Source organism: Dasypus novemcinctus, chromosome 26 (assembly GCF_030445035.2).
Source record: "Dasypus novemcinctus isolate mDasNov1 chromosome 26, mDasNov1.1.hap2, whole genome shotgun sequence".
NCBI lineage: Eukaryota > Metazoa > Chordata > Mammalia > Cingulata > Dasypodidae > Dasypus > Dasypus novemcinctus.
Genome location: NC_080698.1, coordinates 49,809,783 through 49,832,985, shown reverse-complemented (window position 1 = coordinate 49,832,985; position 23,203 = coordinate 49,809,783). Strand labels below are relative to the sequence as shown.

Sequence of the window (23,203 nt, the reverse complement as noted above, 5' to 3'; positions counted from 1 at the left end):
TGTGTCATATGTAGGAAGAGGACAAAAACCTGAACTGGAGGAATCACCAAATGACCGACAGTGGGTGCACCTGGGGACAGAGGGGGAGGGTCCTGGGGGGGGGGGCACAGAGAAGGGACTTGGACTGAGCTTGCCATTTGTTGCTGCTTTTATTACTGCTGCTGTTTCCCTGAGGAGGCAAGAAAAGGCCTGAGGCAAGTCAGAGAGTGTTTTCATTTAGTTCTGAGTGGTGGCTACATAGGTCTTTGTGTTTTTCCATGTCTCTCTCTTTCTTTTTTTCCATAATTAAAAATGGGATGGGAGGAGGGATAAAAATGTCCTGGAGCTAGATAGTAAGGATGGTGGCACACCACTGTGATTGTATCAAGTACTGCTGAATTGTCCGCTTTAAAATGGTTAACACAGTGAATTTTATATCATGTGAGTTTTATCGTAATATAATCATTTAAAAAACTTTTAACTTTCAGAAAAACAAACAAAACCAAGCAGGCAGCAGCTAAGCTGTCTTAGGTGTCGAGAATCTTTGTGATGGGCCATTGCTGTCACCAAGGGACTTGGAATATAAAAGTGGATGGACTTTTCTGACCTCACATTGTTATTTTAATCTTTCTCAGGTGGTTGGTCTTTTCTGAATTACCTTACAATTTGCCTTAAAATTGTCCCTCATGGCCCCAAATAAGCAAATGTCACCTTTAAATGTGGGGAGGTGGTGCTTTGGAGCCAATCAAATATAAATCTGAATCCTTGTGCTGTACTAGGTTTGTAACCTTAGACGTTACCTCTAAACCTTGGCTTGCTCATCTGTAAGATGGAGGTAATGATACCTATTTGGCAGTGTGATGAATTTAATAAGGCAATCAGATCTAGCATCTGATCTAGTGGGTATCATTAAATACATCCTAGTTTATGATAAAACAGATAATCAATATGAATAGTTTACTTAGAGAGGTGATATACTGTATTTTTGGATACTACATTCAGGCGCAAACTTGCAATTTCTTATACTGTGACTTAAGGTGGAAGCTGTCTTATGTGTTGGATAGATAAAATGATATGTGAAACAGGAAGAGTCAATCCTCAGTATTTACAGATTCTATATTTGTAAATTTGTCTGTTTACTGAAATTTATTTGTAACCCCAAAATCAGTATGTGTGGTGCTTTCACACTCACTGGGAGATGTGCAGAGCAGCTGTTCCCAGAAGAGGTCAAACCAGCTGACACACTGCTCCCAGGGTTTTCACACTATGTGTGTGTGTGTGTGTGTGTTTTATGTTGGTGATTTTACTATTAAAAATGGCCTCCACGTGTAGTGCTAAAGTGCTGTCTAGTGTTCCCAAGTGCAAGAAGGCTTGTGATGTGCCATGTGGAGAAAATACGGGTGTTGGATAAACTTTGCTCAGGATGAGTTTTAGTGCTGTTGGCCGTGAGTTCAATATTAGTGATCAGTGATATATATTAAATAAGTTGTCTGTAAACAGAAACACATAAAACAAGTTTATGTACTGATTGGTGAGTGAAAATGTTGTGACTTTTTACTTGCAAAAACCTAACAGTATTTCCCCCAGGAGCAGTGAGTGGTTCAGTGGTCACCAGCGCAGCAGTGATCCTGGTGTATTTGTAGAGGATAACTACCACGGCTAACGAGAATCAACTGTATTTGTGGTCAGTTCCAAGAAACTGACTTTGGAAATCTGAACTAGCAATAAGGGGATGCTACCTTCATGGGGAGCTAAAGGAGGAAAATGTTACATGGGTGGAGGCAGTAATTTAGGCAGCCTCAGCTCCCTTGAAATCACTGGCGGTGGCAGGAGTGGGGCTTTTTTCTTTTTAAGTGATGTTAAGATGCTATAGCTGTTAAATGCAAGTCTTTCTACATATTTAAAGGCAAAGACAGTCCCCAACCCTTTCATGACTGAACAGGATGTGCTTGTCACCGCAGCAGGGAACTCCAGTGTCCTTCTGTCTTCCGAACTGACTGAATGCCAGTATTTCTCAACACTTTTCTGCCTGTGACACACGGTTGCCATTTTGTTGCAGGGAGGTTGTCTGTGCCTCGCCTCCCACCATCCCCACATGCAAACATCGTCCTTACCCGTGCCTTTCCTCTGCCGCCGCATCTCCCAGCCACCCCACCCCACCTGCCAGTGCTGTCACTGCCACCTCACTCCCCTTCCTGTCTAAAATTGGTAGAGGAGTGACGAGACTTGACCGGGATGTCGAGACACACCCAGGCGCTTTCCTGCTTGGTTGGGAAGCAGTGAATTATCCTATTCAGAAAAAGAAAGAAGTGGGTGATGAGTACACTCTGTATGTATATAAGATCTGGGGGAGCTGGGGGCTGTTGAGAAAGTCGGGGGGAGGAAAGCCGGTGACAGAGATGATTAAAGGAAGAAAAAAATCCTCACCATTTATACTTTATTTAGGTACTCCCCAATTCTGCTTTTTCATTAAGGAAATGAAAATTTCCTTAATTTCCTTTTTGTTCACAGATGTTGTTAACTAGACTCATAATATATATGCTTTATAATTCACTGATTCAACAGATAGCTATTAAAACATCTGTTATGTGCTCAGGACTGAGCCAAAGAATACAGAGGCACAGAAGACAGGCTGTCTACCTTCTAAAGAGTTTAGGATCTAATGGAGAAGACTGGACATACCTATATGAAACGGTTAAGTAAAGTTTGCTAATTAAGAAAGTAAGGTGGAATGTCCTGTTAGGGGTGTGCCTTGGGGGGTGCTTGTGTTTGTGCTTCTTCTTTCATATCCAGGTGGCCCTGGGGTTTGGGCTGTAATTGTGGAAGAGGACAGGGACCAGAGCTGGGGGTGGGGTGGGGTCCTGGAAGGCTGCCTGGAAGCCCGTGACTTGAGCTGGGCAGTGACGGAGGGTCACTTATATGTGCCAGACGTGAGGACACTTTGGTGGGAGCTGCACAGAAGACTCGGTCTCTTTGTGGCCAGTGTCCTGCCACCATCTAGGACTTAGGTGAGGCCTTTATCTTCTTGCTTCAGTCGTCCTTTCTGTGAAACTGGGGTAGGGCCACCTATCCTTCCCATGTCGTAGACCTGCGGAGTCCGTAAGTCATAGTCATGAGGAAGCTTTCTAAAGTAAGGATGTGCTAGCACTTCATCAATGGTGATTAGAGTACGTGAAGGTTTGTGGTTATGGTCCTGTAAGTCCTGAAAGTTCACAGAGGGCACAAACTCGTATAATGAGTGAACTGGGAGAGAGAAGAAGAACGGAGCTGGGCAGAGAGCTCACTCTGTGGCCTCGATCCTCACCGGCCTCCTCTCCTGCCTGGCTTTACTGTTTTCGCTGTGGACACCTGTAGAAACCTGTGATGCATGGTGGATGCTGCCACACACACCTTCAGCTCACCTCTGCCAGCAGCGGCCTGGCATCAGGAAAGTTCTGTCCATCACCCCAGGGGTGGTCTGTGAACTGTGGGCAGATACCAAGCTGGCCTGGACCTGGCCTCCTTTACCTAGACTGGGGGACCTTCCGTGCGACCAAGTCCAAATGCCTCCAGCCAAAGCAAGATATCCCAGACAATAGTAGAATATTTCTTCAAAAGCCTGCACTGAAATACCTGGTCTTAGAACCGTCTCACCTTCTCTGTCACAGGAACCCAGATCGGGTTAGATAATAGCCATCCATAGTTAATGGAACTCAGTCAAGACTCACAAATGTCAGGTAACATGGATGATGAACCTGAAGGCATCATGTTGACTGAAATAAACGAGGCGCCAAAGGACAGCTCTTGTATCGTCTCACTGATAGGAAATGTGTAGAATAAGAAAATACATCGAGACTGAAGGTAGATCAGAGGGTAGCAGAGGGGAGGAGGGAGAGGGGAGCTACTGCTGCACGGGTGCAGAGTTCCTCTTTGGGAGGATGGAAAAGTTTTGGCAGTGGTTGAAAGGGGGAAATGTTACGCTGTATATATGCTACCACAATAAAAATTAACAACAGCAAAAAACATCAGGTAATATACTTCCAAGAGTTTGTCCTCAGATCTGAGCTCCTGTTTATTTAAGGGCAGGAGAGTCTTATTTTGAGTATTACAAATGGATGCACTGGTCCTTTTTTCACTTGATGCACTCTTTGACATTTTTGCTGCTTTGACTACTCTAGAGTATACTTTGCCAAACACTGTAGAGATTTCTGGTTTCTCAACTCAGGGAAGGGATAGTAACATATTTCACACCCATTCCTCAGAAAACGTTGTCCTGGGGGAAGGTGTAGCCAGACCTCTCTGTTTTGCTGTTTTCCTCCCTGTCCATTTTTCTCTTCTACCACAGTTGAGGGTGGAATTTCGCCTCGAGGATGAGCCTGTGTTCCTGGGACAGGGTTGGCACGGGACCCACCTGGGAGCCCTTGAGGCTGGCATGTAACAGGGCCCAAGCTTTGTTTTCACTTAGCAAACTCTGTAACTGCGTAGAGCCGGCTTCTATCTTGGGCAAGATGCGTGTGGTTTGGGTCAGCCGGCCTCAGAGGCCGTGGTGCCCCTAGGAAGAGCAGGGCCTCGCTTATGATTCACTGTGAGAAGGGCGGAAAACAGTGTCTGCCTTAAAGCTCCGGGAACCAGGAAAATGAGCTGGAAATGTGAGTAATGTATAATTTTACTAAAATTAACCAGCGAGTTCGAGACTTTCTCTCCCTGTGTTTTTCGGTGTGTTTGATCCCATAATGCCACTGTGCTGTGTTTCTAGTTGACTGTTTTTCTGGTTAGCTCACCCAAAAGCCGTGGCCTCCCCGCTCCCGTGTGGGTGTGAGCAGCACAGAGAGGGTTTTTAGGTCGGCATGGCCCGACCTCCATCCTCTCCATTAGAAGGATTACTGTGGACAATTTGCCCACTCTTAGTGGGCATCACATTCCTCTGGAAATGGTTGGAGAATTCCCTTTCTCAGGGTCGGTGTTCCTGAGCTCAGCTTTGTTAACACATGTGACTGCTTTGCCAATTTTGCAATGCCGCTTGGATGGAGGTGTGTGGGGAGGGCGCACTCCAGCATTGGTGCCAGAAGGTGGCCTTGGCCTTGGCTGTGGGCAGACACTGCCTGGCTCTAGCCAGCAGGAGGCGACACTTCACCCTTTGAGTCTTTGCTCATGCTCCCTTCACCTCAGTGCTATGAGGCAGCTCTTGTGAGTTAGGGGCTCAGCTGACACTGGTTGAAAAGACGGAAGTCTAATTTAACAGGCCACTTCTAGGTGTTAAACTCATGGCTCCATTCCCTGATTTTGCAGCACTCACGAAGGGATCTCTGTAAACATTATTTTTGCCAGGGAGGGAGAAGAGAATGTGCCATGGAAGCATTTTACACATCTTGTCCAAAATTAAATTTTATTTTAATATAAATTTAGGAAAAGACCTGAAACTGAAGGTGAGTACGTTTGGGCATGTGGTCTTTTCTTGGTGTTGATGAGTTTGGTCTCAGGTGTGACTGGCCTGCGGACTGTTAAGTGGAACGTCCTCACATTTACACCCCAGGGAGAACTGGTACTCGTGGTCATAACCCAAAGAAAGACAAGGTAGTTTCAGTGCTAAGTGCTTCTGGACAGGGTAGGTGGTGTGGATTGTCATTCTTTAAAAAATCTCTAGTGTACATGTGGACTGCCTAGAACATACTATCTAGGCTGTTAGACCAGAACATGTTCTTCCAAGAGTCCCTTAATGTACTGAAAAGTTTATTTTCTAATTGCCTTTAGGTCAGAGAGTAAAACTAAAACAAAACCGATAAATTAAATGATTATGTCCTATGAGTGCCCCACAGCTAATTACTTTTTAAAATATATATATATTTTTCCTCCCTCATTGTTTGTACTTGCTATCTGCTGGTCTTTTTAGGAGGCACTGGGAACCAAACCTGGGACACCTCCCGTGTGGGAGAGAGGTGCTCAATCACTTGAGCCACATCTGTGCTCTGCTTTCTTCATTGAGTCATCTCGTTGTGTCCTCTTGTTGCATCAGCTCGCTATGCCAGCCTCTCGCATCAGCTCACTGTCTTGCTCATCTTCTTTAGGAAGCACCGGAAACCAAACCCAGGACCTCCTGTGTGGTAGGTGGGCACCCATTTGCTTGAGGCACATTGGTGCTTCCCCACTAATTACCCCTTAATAGGTAAACTAAGCTTAGAGCTGATTTGGACTCTCCTGGCATTCATGGATTTGCCTGCAGGTGCATATCTCTACAAGGTTTCTATCTGTATAATGTTCAATCGCCGTGAAACGCGCTAGGTGCATGTCATTAGGGCCCCACGGTAGGTGAGAAAACCAGGGCTCAGGAAGGTGAGGTGGCAGGACTAAGCCTGGAGTCGGGCACTGATGCCGCACCTTTCACCAGCCACCTAAGGGCTCGTTGCTTGAAGGGTGAGAGCAGCACCCGAGTGATTGGCCCTGCACGCTGCTGCCCCTCTCTGCCCCTCAGAGCACTGCTCTAGGACATCTTCCTTTCCTCCTCCAGTCACCAACTTGCTGATTTTCTTCATCTGCTCACAAAGTGCGCAGGGCAATGTGCTAGCAGGGAGGGCCCTGAGGTTTGTAGGACCCTGTGCTCTCACAAGCCCGGGGGGTGGGCACAGATAAAGAAGTTACAGGGGTGTGGCGGTTCTGTATTAAGGGCTTGCACAGGGCACTTTGGGCATCAGGGCACAAAAGCTCAGGCCAGGGTGGGGGTGGAAGAGACTGCAAGGAGATGGTTGCAACTACAGAGAGACGCGTTTGGGGGTGTGGAGCCTAAGATGAGGATGAAAAGGTGGTCAGGGCCAAAGTGTGAAGGGCCCAGGAGGCCACTGGAGGCTTCTGGAACCTTCTCTTGAAAATTGAGTTGCTGAGGAATTTTAATTCAGGACTCAGTGTGGCGGGATTTGCTTTGTAAAAAGCCTGCTTTGAGATGAGTACAAGTAAAACAGGAAATCTGCTTATGGGTAGTGACACGGTCAGTACCTGGGTGTGATGTCCTGCTGTTGTGATACAAGGTGTGACTGTCAGGGAAACGGCACAGAGGGTATGTGGGGCCCCCCTCTGTATTGCTTCTTAACTGTGTGTGAATCTAAGAACATGTGCCTCTCGTTCACTTGTGTGCACCTACCTCCCTACAGAATGCTGCGGTAGGTTATATTCAGCTGTTCCAGGAGGCAGGCTGTGGCTTTTTCTCCGTGCACAAGCCTGGCTCCCCTACTGGTAAAACAGGTTGTCCAGCTTTAAGGCAAGATTCAGAATAATTTGCTTTTCTTAAAGAAAAGTCACTGACATCCTTACTTACCGCCTTCTAAATGAAAAGGCTTGCTCATTAATTATTAAAAAGGGCCTGTGTTGGCAGCAGAGAACAGGGTACATTTAAGGGGTTGAGAGCAGAGGCAGAAGGACCCAGGGGGAAGTGGACTTTGGCCCAGTGGTTAGGGTGTCCGTCTACCACATGGGAGGTCTGCAGTTCAAACCCCGGACCTCCTTGACCCTTGTGGAGCTGGCCCACGTGCAGTGCTGATGCGCGCAAGGAGTGCCCTGCCACGCAGGGGTGTCCCCCACGTAGGGGGGCCCCACGCGCAAAGAGCACGCCCCATAAGGAGAGCCGCCCAGCACGAAACGAAGTGCAGCCTGCCCAGGAATGGTGCCGCACACACAGAGAGCTGACATAGCAAGATGACGCGACAAAAAGAAACACAGATTCCCGGTGCCACTGATAAGGATAGAAGTGGTCACAGAAGAACACAGTGAATGGACGCAGAGAGCAGACAACTCGGGGGGGGGGGGGGGGGAATAAATATATAAATAAATCTTAAAAAAAAAAAAAGGGAAGGACCCGGGCATAAACTTGGAGGATGGGAGAACCTGGGCTGAGCCGGTAACATTGATAGGATTTTATCAGCTGTGCCTTCTCTGTTTACCCACCCTGCTTCGTGTCATTTTCCGATATGTGCGACTCAATTAGGTGGGGTCGCAGGTAGGGGCAGTATTGATCGTCTCTCCCATGCTGCCCACTGCCCCTACCAAGTGCTGAGCGTAAGGCAGGGCCTCTGTGGACGCTACTAGATGCGCTGTTGTCGGGTTGCCTGAAACAAACGGCCCTTCCTAGTGTATCCTGAATGGAGGTTCTGCCTTGGCGGCCCTGCCCTGGACATCCTAAGCCTGTGTGTCCCAAGGAGCTCGGCCGCTTACCAGCCAGGACCTCGGCATGTTCCTCTTCTGGGGAGGGTCCTTAGTGCTGTTGGGAAGGCTGCGACTGTGGTGCCTTCCGAACAGAACCCGGCTCGTGGGGAGCGTTGGGTTACTTTTGATCATCAGCATCATCCTGTCCAAATGGCTTTGAGTTAGGGTTAGGGGGCTCCAGGCTGTGGGCGAGTGGCATTTACTGTAGACATGCTCACGTTGCTGGGTGTGACGCCTGCTCTTCTCCACCAGCACAGAGGGCGGTGGGCTTCGGGCTGCCGCTGACCTGGCCCCTCAACCCGCTGGCTAGCCCCTTGGCCTGCGCCCCCACAGTGGGGTGATCATAATAATGTTTCTCCACCGTGAGGTAAAACTTAGGCCAGATGTGTGTGAAGTGTCTGGCCCAGAGTCAGTGTCCCCCCCACCATTCAGCAAAGGCTGGCCTTCCGCCTGAGTGTCATTCCTCTTTTCCAGGAACAAGACCGCCAACGGGGACTGCCGGAAAGACCACCGGGAGCGGAGCCGCAGCCCCATTGAGCGTGCGGTGGCCCCCACCATGACCCTGCACGGCAGCCACCTGTACGCGTCCATCCCCAGCCTCTCCATGGAGCAGCCCCTCGCACTGACCAAGAACAGCGTGGAGGCCGGCAGGCCGGCTGGCGTCGCGCCCTCCCTGGTGCCCGTGGAGCGGCAGCAGGTGGGCCTTCCTCCAGGAGGGTCAGGGGGCTCTGGGGCGCAGAGGACTGAGAAGAGGCCCCTCGGAATGGGTTCGAGGTGTGGGGAGGAGCAGCGGGGAGCCCTGTCAGCAAATGCCGCCTCGTGCTTTATTCCCGCCCAGACTGCCTGGGCCTGCCTCTGCTGCTAAATGGCTGCAGCACGTGCCGCATCTCGGCTTAGTTTCACTCTTTGCAAAATACAGATTGAAGATTAGGTGGGTTTTTTTTTTTTAACTCGCAGTCTTCATTGACAATTCTTTTTCTATTAGGATTAATTTAATAATCCTAACAAATCCTACATATTATCCATTCTAAGGTCAGGCAGACTAAGTTAAATGTCGGGTTTCTTCGCTTTGGGCAGGAATCCTGTAAAGTCAGTGGTTGCAGTTGTTACTTCTTGCTGGTCAGAAACCTGTGATTGGCAGATGCAGTTTTGTTTTTTTTTTTAATTTTAAGGGAAAATAAGGAAATTAAATCTTTATACTTCATAAAACAGTTTGCTTGGTAGAAAAAATATGTTTTAAGTGGGGTAATATATAAAAAGGCACCAGCAGTGAAGTTTGGAATCGCCGTGTTGAGACCATGGCTTCTCTCTCTGAAACCTCCAGGGGCCTTGCTCAGGTGCCACCTCCTAGTGGGCCCTCGGAAAGTGTCCGCCTAAGGCAGGGAAGGGGGGTGTTCAGTGCCTGGAGGGGGTGCACCAGGGGTGCAGACCAGCCTCAGGACTCAGGGCAGATTCAGCGGAGAGCACTTTGCTGGGTCGTCCACGCGGCACCGACTCCCTGGTCTGATTCCCTGTTGTAGGCTTCTGAGCTGCTCTGCCCGGCCCTGCTCAGCCTGGCACCTGTTTCTAATCTGTAATGGCCTGTGGGCAGGTCCTGGGAATTGGGAACGGCTGCCCTGGTGCATGTGGATCCCAGCAAATCTGATGAACAACTAGTTGCACATCCTACCTTGGGGGCCGGTCATCATGATGATGTTCATTTAATAAAAATGTGCAGACAGTACTGTGTGCAAAGGCAAGTTCTAGAAGCCTGTCAAGCAGGATGTCATCTTTGCTTTCAGGGAACTCACAGCTTTAGTCTGGAAGGGAGAGGCAATCAGATAACTGAACTAGAGTATTTCAGGCATTTTATCAGTAGACAGCCATTGGTTTATTTTGATAGCAGCCTGGGGCTGAGTTAGTGCCAGATGACAGATATTTGTCCATTCACTGTTTATTAGCACTGACGGGGCACCACTGTACAGGATGCACTTCCCACCTGGGAGCAGGTGGTCAGGGAAACGGGGATGTGGGGGAGCCAGAGGAGTGGGGTGTGTGCAGCAGGACCCACAAAGGGCTGGCTCTGCAGGCCGCTCTGCGGGTCCAACAGGCACACTGAACGCGGAAGCCGAGAGCCGGGTTAGGGCCCGGCGGGGCCAAGCCTGAGAAGCCAAACCTGACTAAGCATTAGAGGACTTTTTACTGTAGGACGCAGGGAATTCCAGGCTCTGCCACCACTGGCAGAGTTCCTTGGGGCTGGGGCAGGGCACTGGGAGGTGGCAGCCCCCGGGTTCTGCAGCTGTGTCCTGAGATAGGCGATGTGAGACTGGCCGGTGCAGCTTACTTAATGGAGAGTGGGTTTGTCTCCTGAGGACTCAGGTATGTAGGAGGTCACCAGCAGCCAGGAGGACTAGCAGGTGGCCCTTTGTGCCTGGAGGAAGTCACTCCTGTGGGCCCCCATGTTGCTGCCCGCGACAGGGTGAGCCCTCAGACGCCCCTGCCCTGCCCTGCCCTTTGACGTCTGTGAAGCTTTGGTCTTGTCTGGGATGAGGTATTTCTGGTTTGGTTTTGGTCACAGGAGCTCTGTGAAAAGTGTGCCTTAGGAGAGTGGCCTGGGTCCCTGGGCTCAGTCTCCCTGCACCCACCCTGAGGAGGTGGGGCTGCTCTCAGCACAGACCCCTGCTGGTCAGCACCCAGATTTTCTAGGAGGGAGAACCTTGAACGTCCCACCCGCTCTCACCTGCGATCTCCGGGATTCCTGGCCAGGAGGGAGAACAAAGCCAGAGGCCCTGGATCGGCTCCAGGCTGGCCGCTTTCCTGGGCGGGTAGCGTGGCCTTGGCTTCCTCTGCGTGGGAACCACCGACGTGGCCTTTGACTTACGGTTGGGGGTTGGTGGTGAAGGGAAGGTATCGAGCCACCCTCACCTGCTGCGTTCGCTCAGCGACCATCCATCACGCCTTTCCTGGGTCCACGTGGTGTGGCCTGGAGGTACGCTGACCCCAGCTCCTGCTTTGATTACTCGTTTACCGAGGGCTGTGCCAGGTACAGTGCTGGGGACAGAAGGGGAGCAGGACACGGTCCCTGTCCTCCAGCAGATTGGAGGCATCGCCCATTTCCAGGAGTTTTATTTCACTTCGTGGCCCTCTCCTGTCAGGGTGGCTGCTGTGGGGAAGTACCAACGTCCCACCGCTCTGAGGAGGGGAAGTGAGGGCAGGGCGGGGGGTTCCTGGATTACCCCTGTGGCCCCATGGCAGTGGGCGGGCTGGGCCTCCAAGGGAAAATGTGAGTCAGACCTCTGGGAACTAGAATAGGAAATTTCCCAGAGAGGTATGCCTGGGAGGCTGCAGCAGGTGTCACCCCGTTTCATGTCCCTGCGGTGGCAGCTGTGGGGTTATGGAGTGTTCTTAAGACAGGTGAGAAGCTCCAGCGAACAAGGCGAGGCTGGCCAAGAGGTCAAGGGCTGTGAACCCAGAAGGTTGTTTCACTTCGGAGCTGCCTCCCTCAGCCACCTGGGAGGGACACCTGCGCGCTCGCCTGGCCCTGCACTCGTTTGTCGTGTCCCCTCTGGCAGGCTCCTTGTTCCTGGCCTTCATTTTCTCCAAGTAACTGGCTGTTCCCACCTGGGATGTGAGATGTCTCGGGTGTTCGTGTGGAGCCGAGGCCAAGCTTGCAGCCGAGTTAGGGCTGAGACGTTTGACCCCGAGTTGGGAAGATGGGGTGGTTCTGAGCTTCCTGGAGAGGCCGCCCTACAGCCGAGGCCGGAGGAGCCAGCGCCCCGGAGCACTGAGCATTTGCAAGTCTGTGGGTCAGTCGTTCAGGTCCTCTTAAGCCAGGAGGTTATCCTGGTGGTCAGCGCTAGATGTGACGATGGAACTTCTTTACACCGTCCTCTCAGCGACCGTCCCATCCCTAGAGACGGGCCGAGCGTTCTCTCCTGACCTGGGCGGCACTGACGGAAAGGGCTGCTCACTGAGCTGTTCTTCTCTAGGCGCCCCCAGGTTTATTCTGCGGCACTTTGCGTTTCTCTGTCGGCCACACTCCCTGTTGGGTGAGTCCCCACACTCCAGTGTCGCGCTCATGTTGGCCAGGACTCTGGCTGCAAGGAGCAGGGGCCGCCATGAGGAAGCGCACACAAGAGGAAGGGCATTTTACCGGGTGGACCGCGGGTGTCTCCCAGAACCCAGTGTCCATGGCCCAGCCCCGCTCAGAAAGGAAGGGCCGGGCCCCTCGTCTTGGAGACAAGGCAGGAGGAGCCCCTTCCTTCCCCGACCAGCCCTGGCTTACCTTTACTCTCATAACTGAGTCTGGCGCAGGTGACCCACTAGGTTGGGGCCAGATCCCCGCTCTGGTCCCATCAGCCTGGCCACGGGGCAAGGTCACGCTTAGCCCCACGGGCGCGGGTGGCGAGGGAGTGAGAGGGCGAGGCTCCCGGGTTAGAGACCCTTCAAACGGCGGCCCTCCAGCCTGCCCCCTCTGCTCTGGTGTGTGCGACTGGCCCAGAGCTGCAAGCACTGTCACGTGCAGCGGCCCGGCTCCTCCCAGCTCACCTGTCTGTCCTCCACGCCCCTTTTCAGGTGCCAGCATTACTATTTCAAGCACGAAGAAAGAGGCTTAGAGGGATGAAGACCTGGGCCCAGGGTCCCACTAGTGTGGAGAGCTGGTGGCATCCGACGCAGGCCACCCCCTGCCCCAGGGCCCGCTCTCCTCCCCCTGTGTGCTTTTTGTTCGCACCCTGAGGGGTCATGCAGGCTCCTGTGGTTCCGTCCCCACCTGTCGAGCTGTTACCAGACCCCTCGTCGTTCTCCTGCGGCTGCTAGGCCACAGCTCCCTGGTTTGGGTGTGTGTAATTTCTAGAGCTCTGAGACCCCTAGCCCCAGGCTGTCATCCCCGTAGCTCCAGAGTTGTCGTAGAACAGGGCTGCGTTATCGGTGTGCGTCTCCCGTCAGCCGCAGGTCTGGTGGACAGGCTCCGATTTCCTCCAGCTGGTCCTGGTCATTGGTGTGACCCTCCAGCTAGCCCCTCCCGGGTCGCCTTGGAACTCAGCCCACACGGTCCTCCACCTTATCCTTGGGGGCAGCAGGGGCTAGAACGCTTCCTAGCTGAGGCCTGAGGAAGTTGGGTTTCGCTCACAACTATTTTGTGTCTCGGGCACAGCAACCAAGGTCTGGGGAATCTAGAAATACTGTGTGGTCCCTGCTGTGGGGCGCACAGGTCCAGGGGAGATGGTGCCTGGTGGCTCTGGGAGCCCCTGGAAGGCCGCTTGCTTGCCGGGGCTGGTGGGGGTGGGGGCAGCAGGTGGCGGTGGTTGTAAGAGGCTTCGTCAAGGCCTTGTCCTGATGGGATCTGAAAGGATGAGTGGGAGTTTACAGTAGACCAGTGTGGGGGTTCTGGGAAAGGAGGGAGAGGTGGTCAGCAGGGCAGGTCGGATGGGGCTGGGCTGACGTTTTTACAGTTCTCTCAGTTTCACACAGTCCTGTCTCCCTCACCATTTGTATGGTCATAATAGAAACCAACTTGAGCTGGCTTTGGCTTAAGCAGAAAAGGGGCGAGTGTTCTGGAAGGGTACTGAGCTGGCTTGAGGACCCGGGCGCACACTGAGCCGCCAGCCTCAAGAAGGGCAGGGGCGGCGTCCCTGGGACCTGAGTCGTAGGAGCTCGTGGTCCTCTCTGCACCCCTCAGCCATTTACGTGCCTTGTTCCCCCATTCCCAGTGTTCATCTCAGTCTGCACTCGATGGGGAGAGGTAGGAGGACTGATACTAAACATCCTAGACATTGCCACTTTGATCCAGAAAGCCTGGACCAAGGAGCACGTCTCACAGAAAGGACAGCTGGGGAGAGGCCGCGCCTTCACCCCTCCGTGTCTCCCAGGGACGTACGTGCCCGGCGGCATGGCTCACTGGATTCCAGTGTTGAAGTGGAGTCTGCACGTGGACTTGACTTTAATCTGCCTTGGGTCAGGAATGGCACTGGGACAAGCTGCACAGCAGAGCTTTTATTTAGCCAGTTGAGGGCGGGGGAGGTGGGCCCTGCCAGCCCTGGGGCTGTGGTGCTGGCCCCTGCTCCAGCCACACTAACGCCAGTGCCACTCCCTCTCCCGCAGAACCGGCCCTCGGTCATCACATGCGCCTCCGCCAGCAACCGCAACTGCAACCTGTCGCACTGCCCCATTGCCCACAGCGGCTGCGGGGCCGGGCCGGGCAGCTACAGGAGGCCACCAAGCAGTAAGTCTCCCCTCCCACAGGGCCAGGGTGGCTGGACCTACGGGGCTTCTGGTGGATTTTGAATCCACTTGAATCACTGGCCCAGAGCTTAGTATTAAGGATGAAAAGAGTGTGTTTGGAACATGTACATACCTGACACCGTGGGAAGTGGGTAAGAGGCCCAGTGGTCCCCGTCCCCAGGATCTCCTACACAGTATTCACGAGTAGTAACAGGTCTGATCACCCACCCTGATGTCATCCACATTTTCGGTGACTTCTTAGCTTGGTCGAGTAGACCACCGTGTCCCAGGCCAAGTGAAGGAACTTGCCCAGGTGTCCAGCTCTGATGGGATGGAGCTGGGTCCTCTGTCCCTAGAGTCCACTGACCCTTATGGCCTCTCCTGCTCACCAAGACCACCCTGCCCTGCTTCCCCCACAGCCACCACCACCTGTGACCCCGTGGTGGAGGAGCATTTCCGGCGGAGCCTCGGCAAGAACTACAAGGAACCTGAGCCGGCGCCCAGCTCGGTGTCCATCACCGGCTCCGTGGATGACCACTTTGCCAAAGCCTTGGGTGACACGTGGCTTCAAATCAAGGCAGCCAAGGACGGCGCGTCCAGCAGTCCCGAGTCCGCCTCCCGGAGGGGCCAGCCCTCCAGCCCCTCGGCCCACATGGTCAGCCACACCCACCCCCCCTCCGTGGTCTCATGAGGCGAGGACCTTCCGGAACATGATGTGGATCTGCATGGTTTGCCTGAGCTTTGAACAGTCAGTGCTTAGAAAAACAGAAAATGTCATGGGGGGGTGGGGGCGGGGGGGCGGGGAGAAGGGAAGGGACGGTTTATTTGCAAAAACCCTGTTGTGGGGATTTCTTTGTTTTGTTCTGTTTTTGTATTTGCTTGGCATTTGTGCAAGGGTGCCCTCAAACATGATAGCAGGAACTACATGTGGACCATCTAATGTAGCATCCTCTTCCTGCCTCAGCTACCAAAGAAACTTCTGATGCAGGTCTGCCGCCGGCCAGGGCAGGACAACGCGACGCTTCTCAGCCACGGCCATGACGACGCTGGCGACGCAAATGCTCTGTGCTTTTCCATTTGCTTCCTGGGCCTGGGCTGCGTGTGGTTCGGCTTCCCCGGTGCTCTCTGTCAGTCCGCGCGGGTGTATATACTTGAAGAGAACTGTTGTGTCTGATTTGCACTATTGGAGGGTTAAAGTTGCCTGCCTGACAACTTTGTGTGAGATGCTAGTACTCTGGAGGGCAAACTGCTGAAAAACAAAAGGGTTTAAGGATGACATTTCTGACCATTTGTGTGTGTTGGGTTTTTTTGTTTGTTTTGAATTTAGGCAAAACAGCTTTGGAAGGGGAAGTCTCATACAGGTTATAGGTCTTTCTCTCTCTAGATTTCGGGTGCTTGCAACTGGACTGCAGACTCCCAGTCACGGGCATTTTACCTTCCCTCAACACTGCAGTTTGTTAGGCGAGAGCTGAGGTTGGAGGATTCCATAGTGCTTTAAACATGATGCATGTTTTAATGGCGAAAAATAGCTGGTTTCTATTAATGTATAGACAGTAAACAAAAATCTTAATACTTAATAGCTTCTTTTCAGAATTAGTTTATTTTTGTCAGTTACAGTCCTAGATATACTTACTGCTGGTACAGTTGTACTCTAAGATTTGTATTTGATAATCACTTTCCTCACAAGGCGAGCCGGGGTCAGCCACGGAGGATGCTGGAGCTTTGGCCGCGGGCTGCCATCCTCATTTATTTTTGCCTCCCTGTCTGCTTTTTACCAGCTCCCTGGGGAGCTGGGGTCTGTGTCTTCCAACTTCCTGCGATACAGAAACTGCCCTCTCTGAACCCTCTTGGCTGAACCGCAGATTCCTGACAATCTGTGCTATGGTGTTTTCTGAGCTTCCTTGTAAGCTGGGGCCAAGGCAGAATACATTCCTCTGACTTTATACACTTATTGCCGCATTTATTATCGTTTGCTATATTAATAGCTACTAATTAGACATTAGGTGAAGAAAAAAGCGTGACAGACACAGCTGTGGATGCTCAACAGCTTCTCCTCCTCTGGTGACATGAGCCTCCCTGCCCCCTGCCTCTCCCCCTCGAGGGCTCAAGCCGGGGCAACCCGGCGCCTGCCGCTCTCCTGGAGCACCTTGCTGACACAGGCACACAAGAGCCCTCGAGGCTGCTTTTCAGCATGAGAAAACGAAGGTGGAGCTGTTCATTTTCAAAAATTGGCATAGGACAAAGGCTGGGGGGAGGGGAAGGGCGGCTTCCCGTGGTCACGGCGTGGCCGCAGGTCCTGGTTAAAAGCAAAGGAAAAGCCCTCTCGCCCCTGCTCGGTCTCCCTCCCGTCGTACTGGGCTTCCACGCTTTGGCATTCAGGCCCCTATTTTCTGTAGGAAAACTTGTTGAGAACACTTTTTTTATATAGGTAACTTTAAGACCATCATTACGCTGTGCGTAAAGAATGTACAGAGAAATTTGTAGGTATTTTTTGAAGAACAATTAATTTGTTAATGATATGTAGCTATTTAATTTTTCCCTTTCCTATTGTAATCATTTTTTTTTTTTTGGTTTGGAAAAAAAAGTTGATCTTTTTTTGTCGTAGATGTGTCTGTAAAAGTGCAGGAACACAGTTATTCTATGAGAACACTGCATCAATAGCCACTAGTTTGTTATTGCCGCAGGCTACTGCGCGTGACAGCCACTGCCGAGGGCCGCAGTGAAGGGCGGGCTGAGCGCTGGGGCTGGCGGGAAAGCGGCGTTTCACTGGGAAAGAGCGAGCCCCGGCCCCGGGGAGCGCGGGGCGTCCCTCACAGAGCCGGCTGTCGGCAGTGTGTTCTGAAGTCTCCGCGTGTAAATCTGTAATATACCATTCTCTGTGGCCTGTTTTTCCTGGAAGAAGAGAAAAAAAAAGGTTTGGCAGGCCATCTTTTTTTTGTACTTAAAAGTAGCCTTAAGAACAATAATAAAGTGCTCTTAAACCACAGCCTCGTGCGCGTGATCCTTGGGGCCCCGGGGTACGCTGTGGGACCCCGCACCAGGGCGGCACCGCTGTTCAAGCCCCTGCCAGCTGGCTTTGTTTTGGGAAAAGTGCCCTTTTGGGTCTAACCTATAGAAAGGTGGCTTTTGTAAGCGCTCTGGGGCTGCAACAGAAAGCTGAAGCCATGAAGATAACACAAACAAGGGGCACAACGCGCCGCCCAGGGGCAGGAGGCGCCCTCGGCAGAGCCCGAGCCAGGCTGGCACGGGCTGGTGGCTGCTCCCACCCAAGGGGGCCCCAGAGCTGCCTCCTTCCCCCACTCCTGGGGGACCCACGGGAGGGAAGGCACCCCCTGGGGGACAGGCTTTGGCCTGCATAGAGTTCTGGGTCCATGTGGCCCCTTCTGGGCTGCAGCCCGGCTCTCCTGGCTCCCCAAGGGCTCACGAGGAGCCCCCTTGCCGGGCCCGGGCCAGGAGATAGCAGATGCCCCAGCCTGGCACTGCAGGGTGTCCCAAGACTTGGGTGCTGCTTCCCCACAAGGGCGCCCGGCAGGGTCCGGCTCCTCACGTCCCCGCCTGGTCTGTGGAGCCGACTCCTCCCTGGCGTCCCCCCACCCCAGGGGCCGAGGCGATGGCCCCCGGGAAAGCTGGGCTTTCAAGCACTTCCACAACCAAGGAGAAAGAACTGCTCGAGGAGGGAAGCAAATTCCAGATGGACAGCGAGGCAAAGCTGAGGTTATTATTTAGTTCAGACTCGAGGGTGAAGGGGCGCGAGCAGGGGCCGGGGCCCAGAACCGCAGGGGCGGTGCTGGCGTCCGTTGGGCAGCCGGGAGCCGCGGCAGCAGGTGGCGGGGAGGGCGGTCTCCTCAGATGGTCTCCTCGTCGCTCATGTCCCAGATCTGTGGGGAGGGGAAAGCAGAGGTGTTGAGCCGCCCGCAGCAGCCGCTCCCCTGCCCGGAGACCGCCGTGCCCTGCCCCGGCTGCCCCAGGCACAGCTTCCTTGTGGCTGTAAGGGGTAGAGACCCTCGGTTCTTGGGTAATGAAATTAAGTCTCGGAGAAGCGCAGGAAGCTGCGCAAGGCCTTGCTGGTACGGGGCCAGGCGCCGGGAGGCGTTGGCACCAGGGGTTCCCAATTCCGGGCTGCCCCCCCACCCCCAGTGTGCACTCAGCCCAAGCAGCGCCCTCGCGGTGGCCTGTGTCCCTACCCCAACTCCAGAAGTCCCTCTTCCCTCCAGAAGGTAAGCTCCGGGTGGCCGGGAGCTCTGGAGCCGCCCAGCGGCCTGTGCTCACTCCCGGCCACGGAGGCCCCGCCCGCGGGCAGCTGCACTTCCAGGAGGGGGTGGTCTGGATAAATGCTGACCACTCGGCCTCCTCCCCAGGCCAGAGATGGTGCGGAGCAGGGCCCGCGCACAGCCAGATCCTGCCTGTGTGACCGGGGTGCTGCCCGCAGGGAGGCTGTCTCGGTGGGTGGGTGGGTGTGGTGGGGAGATGGGCCTAGCAGTCAGGAGGGCACGAGGGCGTGCGTGGGGGGCCTGGCTCCGGCGGCCACCACAGAGGTCCCCCGGGGCCCGGCCTGCAGGTCCGCAGGCTCCCTGGGAATTCGTAGAACGGGCTGCACAAGGCCACCGCGACGCTCGCGGAGCAGAGAGAGGGAACGGCGTGTTTACACGTGCTGGCCTGCGGGGACCGGGCGGCCCGGCCAAGGTAAATATCAACACCAGCTTGGCTTCCAAAGCGAGGATGTGGAAAATAAATACCAAGAGAAGGAAATTCCCTCCAGCCCGGGGACGCAGGGGCCTGGGCCCAGGCAGGGGCAGGGCGAGTGTCCCGCTTAGCCCACCGTCTGTGCAGCCCCGACCCTCCCAGGACGACGGGAGGGGCTGCAGGTAATGTGCAGCCTCTGGAGCAGCGCGGGCGTGGAGGAGCCTGCTGGGCTGACGGGCAGGCCCGGGCCTGTGCTGCTGGGAGCCTCTCCCGAGGGGCTCGGGAGGCTGCTGGCCCGGCTGGGGCGGGGAGGCTGCCCTTAGGAACTCCTAGACCTGGGCCTCCAGTTCTGACAGCTGAGTGGGGGGCACTGAACAGAGAGTTCGCTGGCGGAGGTCACTGTGTCCTCGGGCATGCGATACACATGAATGGATGGAGTGACCTCTCCACCCGGTACCACGCAAATACTCCCTCATTCACTCCTCAGTACCACACTAGGAGGCGGAGGTGGAAACACAGAGAGGCAAGGCAACTTGACCAAGACCACACAGCAAGAGGGCCACAGAGCTGCGAGCACAGGCCTGTTTATGTGAACAGGCAGTGCAGCCTGGGGTGCGGGGCAGGCTGCCTGGAGGAGGTGGCCATAACTGGTGGCGGAGGCTAAAGAGCAGATGCCCGCAGGCCCAGGGGGCCCTCTAGGACCCCCTGCCCATTTCGGGGGAGGGGGAGTAAGCAGGCAGGGCAGGGCTGGGAGAGGCGCGGAGGCTCTGGAGGGAACGGCCACTGCGGGGCGCTTCTGGCAAGGCAGGGCCTGGGGGCCTCTCCATCTATTTGTAAAAGCTCCGAGGAAGAGGCGTCCTCAGTAGCTCAGGGTCTGTCTTCGCCAAGGAAACGGAGAGAACAAACAGTCCCCTTGTCCCACAAGAGATGCAGCCCCTGGAACCCTGGAAGTGCCTGAGACCCGCAGGGCTGCCAGCAAGGGCTGGCACTGAGGCTGCAGCTCGTGATGTCCCCGGGCCAGAGGTGGCGAGCCACTCGGACTGCCCACCGGCCGGGCTGGGGCAGCAGCAGCCTTGCTTTTATGCCTCAAGAAATGAAACCCCGTCCCCTGCTGCAGCCCGGGCAGCCCGGGGCGGGGGGCGGGGTGGTAGGGGGCTGGGCGGCTGGGCCCTGCGGCTCCTCAGCCCCGGCCCCGCAGCACCCCACAGGCAGATGGCGGACAGGGAATGTGCCCCATGAGTGAAGAGTATTAAATTGGCAGAGTTTTCAAAGAAATGTGGCTGCTCAGTATGGGACAAGGACCTTTAAGGGGAAACACCATGGGAAGGAGCATAAGCTGGTCTCATATTTTTAAAAACAAGCAATTTGGCTCGAGCAGTTGAGCACTGCCTCCCACATGGGAGGTCCCGGGTTCAGTTCCCAGTGCCTCCTAAAGAAAACAAGCACACAACGAGCAAAAACAACAAGCAGACAAAGAGCAAAATAAAAAACAAAAAAATTAGCTATTTGGCAATATTGTAGAGCTTTTAAATTTTGGCAAATTTAGAACTTTAAAAATGTTCAAGTTCCCAGGAAGAGGTCAAATGACTGATTTTTGCAGAGGATATGAAAGTACTGCTAGAAAACCCAAGAGAATAAATGCCAAAGCAAATATGAATCATCAGAGTATCCAGTAAGAGCACAAAATAAAAAAATTAACAAAATTTATAGCCTTCTTATTTACAAGCAACATCCAGTTAGAAAAATGTAGTGGAGAAGAACCATTTATAAGAGCACTGAAAAAGATAAATTACTTGGGAATAAATATAACATGAAATGCCCAAAATCTATATAAAAAGAACTTTAAAACTGTCCCACCACAGTGTTGATTTGTGAAAGACATAAAAGTAACTGGAACAAATGGAGAAACACCCTTGATTCTGCAAAGGATAAGTCAACATCCTAAAGACGTCAATTTTCCCCAAATTAATATGTGAATTTAATACAATCTCAATTTTAAAAAACCAAGAAGTATCTTTTCTGGAGCTAGACAAGTTGGTTCTATTTTTATATGAAAAATATCTAGGAGAACATCTGAAAAAGTAAAACAATGAGGAATTCCCTTACTATATATTTAAATATAAAGTCTAATTAAAAGAGGGTTCTGTCACTCTAGGAATAGACAGATGGTCCAATGGAACAAAATTAGAAATAGAATAGAAAGTCCAAGTACATAGGGAAATACAGCTTTTTAATGATAAAGGTCTGGAGAATCTAATCTTGAATCATTGGAAAAAGATGGACTTTTTAATGATACAGGGACAAGTGGATAACCATTTGGAAAAATACGTAATTGTTGCCATACCTTACACTGTACATGAAAAAAAATAGGAGAGAGAGCTAAATGTAAAGAAGAAATGAAGCCATACAAATACAAGAAGCAAATGGGGGGCCTGTGAGCCAAAATCATAAGCAATAAGAAACAGATACACGGACTCTAAAAATACACACATGTGCACACGTGCAATTTTGCATGGCAAAAATACTCTTAAGTAAAAAAGACAAACCACACATTGGGAGGAATCATCGCAACATGCCACAAAGGACTAACCTCCCTAATATAAAGATAGCCCTAAAATCAAGATAAGAAAGACCAATAAACTGATAAAAAAGAAAATGAGTCAAAGACCGACATTTTACAGAAAAAGAAAGGCAAATGGCCCTTAAGCATAAGAAAAGATGTTCTGCCTTACTCATAATTAGAGAAATGCAAAGATTTCTTTGCTAGGGCACAAAAAAAAAATACCAGCCCAGAAAGAAAAAATTGAAGAATTGGATTTCACAAAAATGAAAACTTCTGGTCTTTGACAGAGACTAGTAGGGGTTAAAAAACAAGGTGGTTGCACCCCTGCTTCCCATGTATGAGGTCCTGGGTTCAATTCCCCGTACCTCGGTGGGACGGGGGGTGGGAGTGGTGTGAGACAAGTGGGATTTATCTAAGGAATGCAAGTGGTACAACATATGAAAATCAGTGTATACATCCACTAACAGGATGAATCCCACTAACGGGGAAAAACTTAATTGATGCAGAAAAGGCATTTGACAAAATCCAGTACCTCTTCTTGATAAAAACACTCAGAAAACTACAAATAGAAGGGAATTTCCCCCAAATGATAAGGGGGATTTATGAAAAACACACACTAATATAGTACTCAATGAACGGTCTAAGACCAAAAGCCTTCCCCTAACATCAGGAACAAGACAAGGATGCCTGCTTTCTCTGCTGCTATTCAAAACATTGTACTAGTAGTTCTAACCAGAGCAATCAGGAAAGAAAAAGAAAAGGCATCCAAATTGTAAAGGAAGAAGACTGCATGATCCCATATATATAGAAAATCCTAAAGAAGCCACAAGAAAGCTACTAGAGCAATAAATGGATTCAACAAATTTGCAAGGTACTAGATCAACAACAAAAATCCAGTTGTGTTTCTATACACTGACAAAGAACAAAAAGGAAATTAAGAGAACTATTCCACTTACAATAGCATCTAAAAGAATGAAATACCAAGGAATACATTTAAACAAGGAAGTGAAAGACTTATAAACTGAAAAATACAAAACACTGCTTAAAAAATTAAAGACAAATGTGTTCATGGGTTGGAAGACTTAATATTGTTAACATATTAATTCTACCCGAAGCAAGTTACATTTTCAACACAATACCTATATCAAAATACTGACAGCACTTTTTTTTTGGCAGAAATGGAAAAGCCCTTAATTCATAAGGAATTGCACAGGGCCCCTGAATAGCCAAAATTACCTTGAAAAAGAACAAAGTTGGAGGAATCATACTTTCCAATTTCAAAACTACTATAAAGCTAAGTAATCAAAACAGTGTGATACTGTCACAAAGACAGACTTATAGACCAATGGAATAGAATTGAAAGCACAGAAATAAACTCATTTCTGTAGCCAATTGATTTTGACAAGGGTCCATTCAATGGAGAGAGAAGAGACTCTAACAAATAGTACTAGGACAATTGGATTTCCGCATGCAAAAGAATGGAACTGGACCCCTACCACACACCAAATATAAATATTAACTCAAAATGGATCAAGAAACTATAAGAGCTACAACCATAAACCAATTAGGAGGAAATCTTCCTGACCTTGGGTTTGGCAATGGGTTCTT

At 51.8% G+C, this 23,203-nt stretch overlaps 2 protein-coding genes across 11 annotated transcripts in view; one reads left to right on the top strand and one right to left on the bottom strand.

The window, feature by feature from the left end:
- VGLL4 (vestigial like family member 4) overlaps positions 1-17,335 on the top strand; it is a 194,474-nt gene extending 177,139 nt beyond the window's left edge. For all 4 annotated transcript variants that reach the window (XM_004466360.4, XM_071212227.1, XM_012528221.3 and 1 more), the window contains 3 exons: positions 8,623-8,845; positions 14,230-14,350; positions 14,769-17,335. In XM_004466360.4, the coding sequence (XP_004466417.1) occupies positions 8,623-8,845; positions 14,230-14,350; positions 14,769-15,040 (616 nt within the window). In that variant the 3' untranslated portion in view covers positions 15,041-17,335. The remainder of the gene's footprint in view (positions 1-8,622; positions 8,846-14,229; positions 14,351-14,768) is intronic.
- Positions 15,931-23,203, bottom strand: part of ATG7 (autophagy related 7) — a 319,354-nt gene continuing 312,081 nt past the window's right edge. For 4 of the 7 annotated variants that reach the window (XM_004466355.5, XM_023591107.3, XM_058288960.2 and 1 more), the window contains one exon: positions 15,931-18,227. In XM_004466355.5, the coding sequence (XP_004466412.1) occupies positions 18,195-18,227 (33 nt within the window). In that variant the 3' untranslated portion in view covers positions 15,931-18,194. The remainder of the gene's footprint in view (positions 18,228-23,203) is intronic. The other 3 variants (XM_058288959.2, XM_058288961.2, XM_004466357.5) reach the window with 1 other exon arrangement.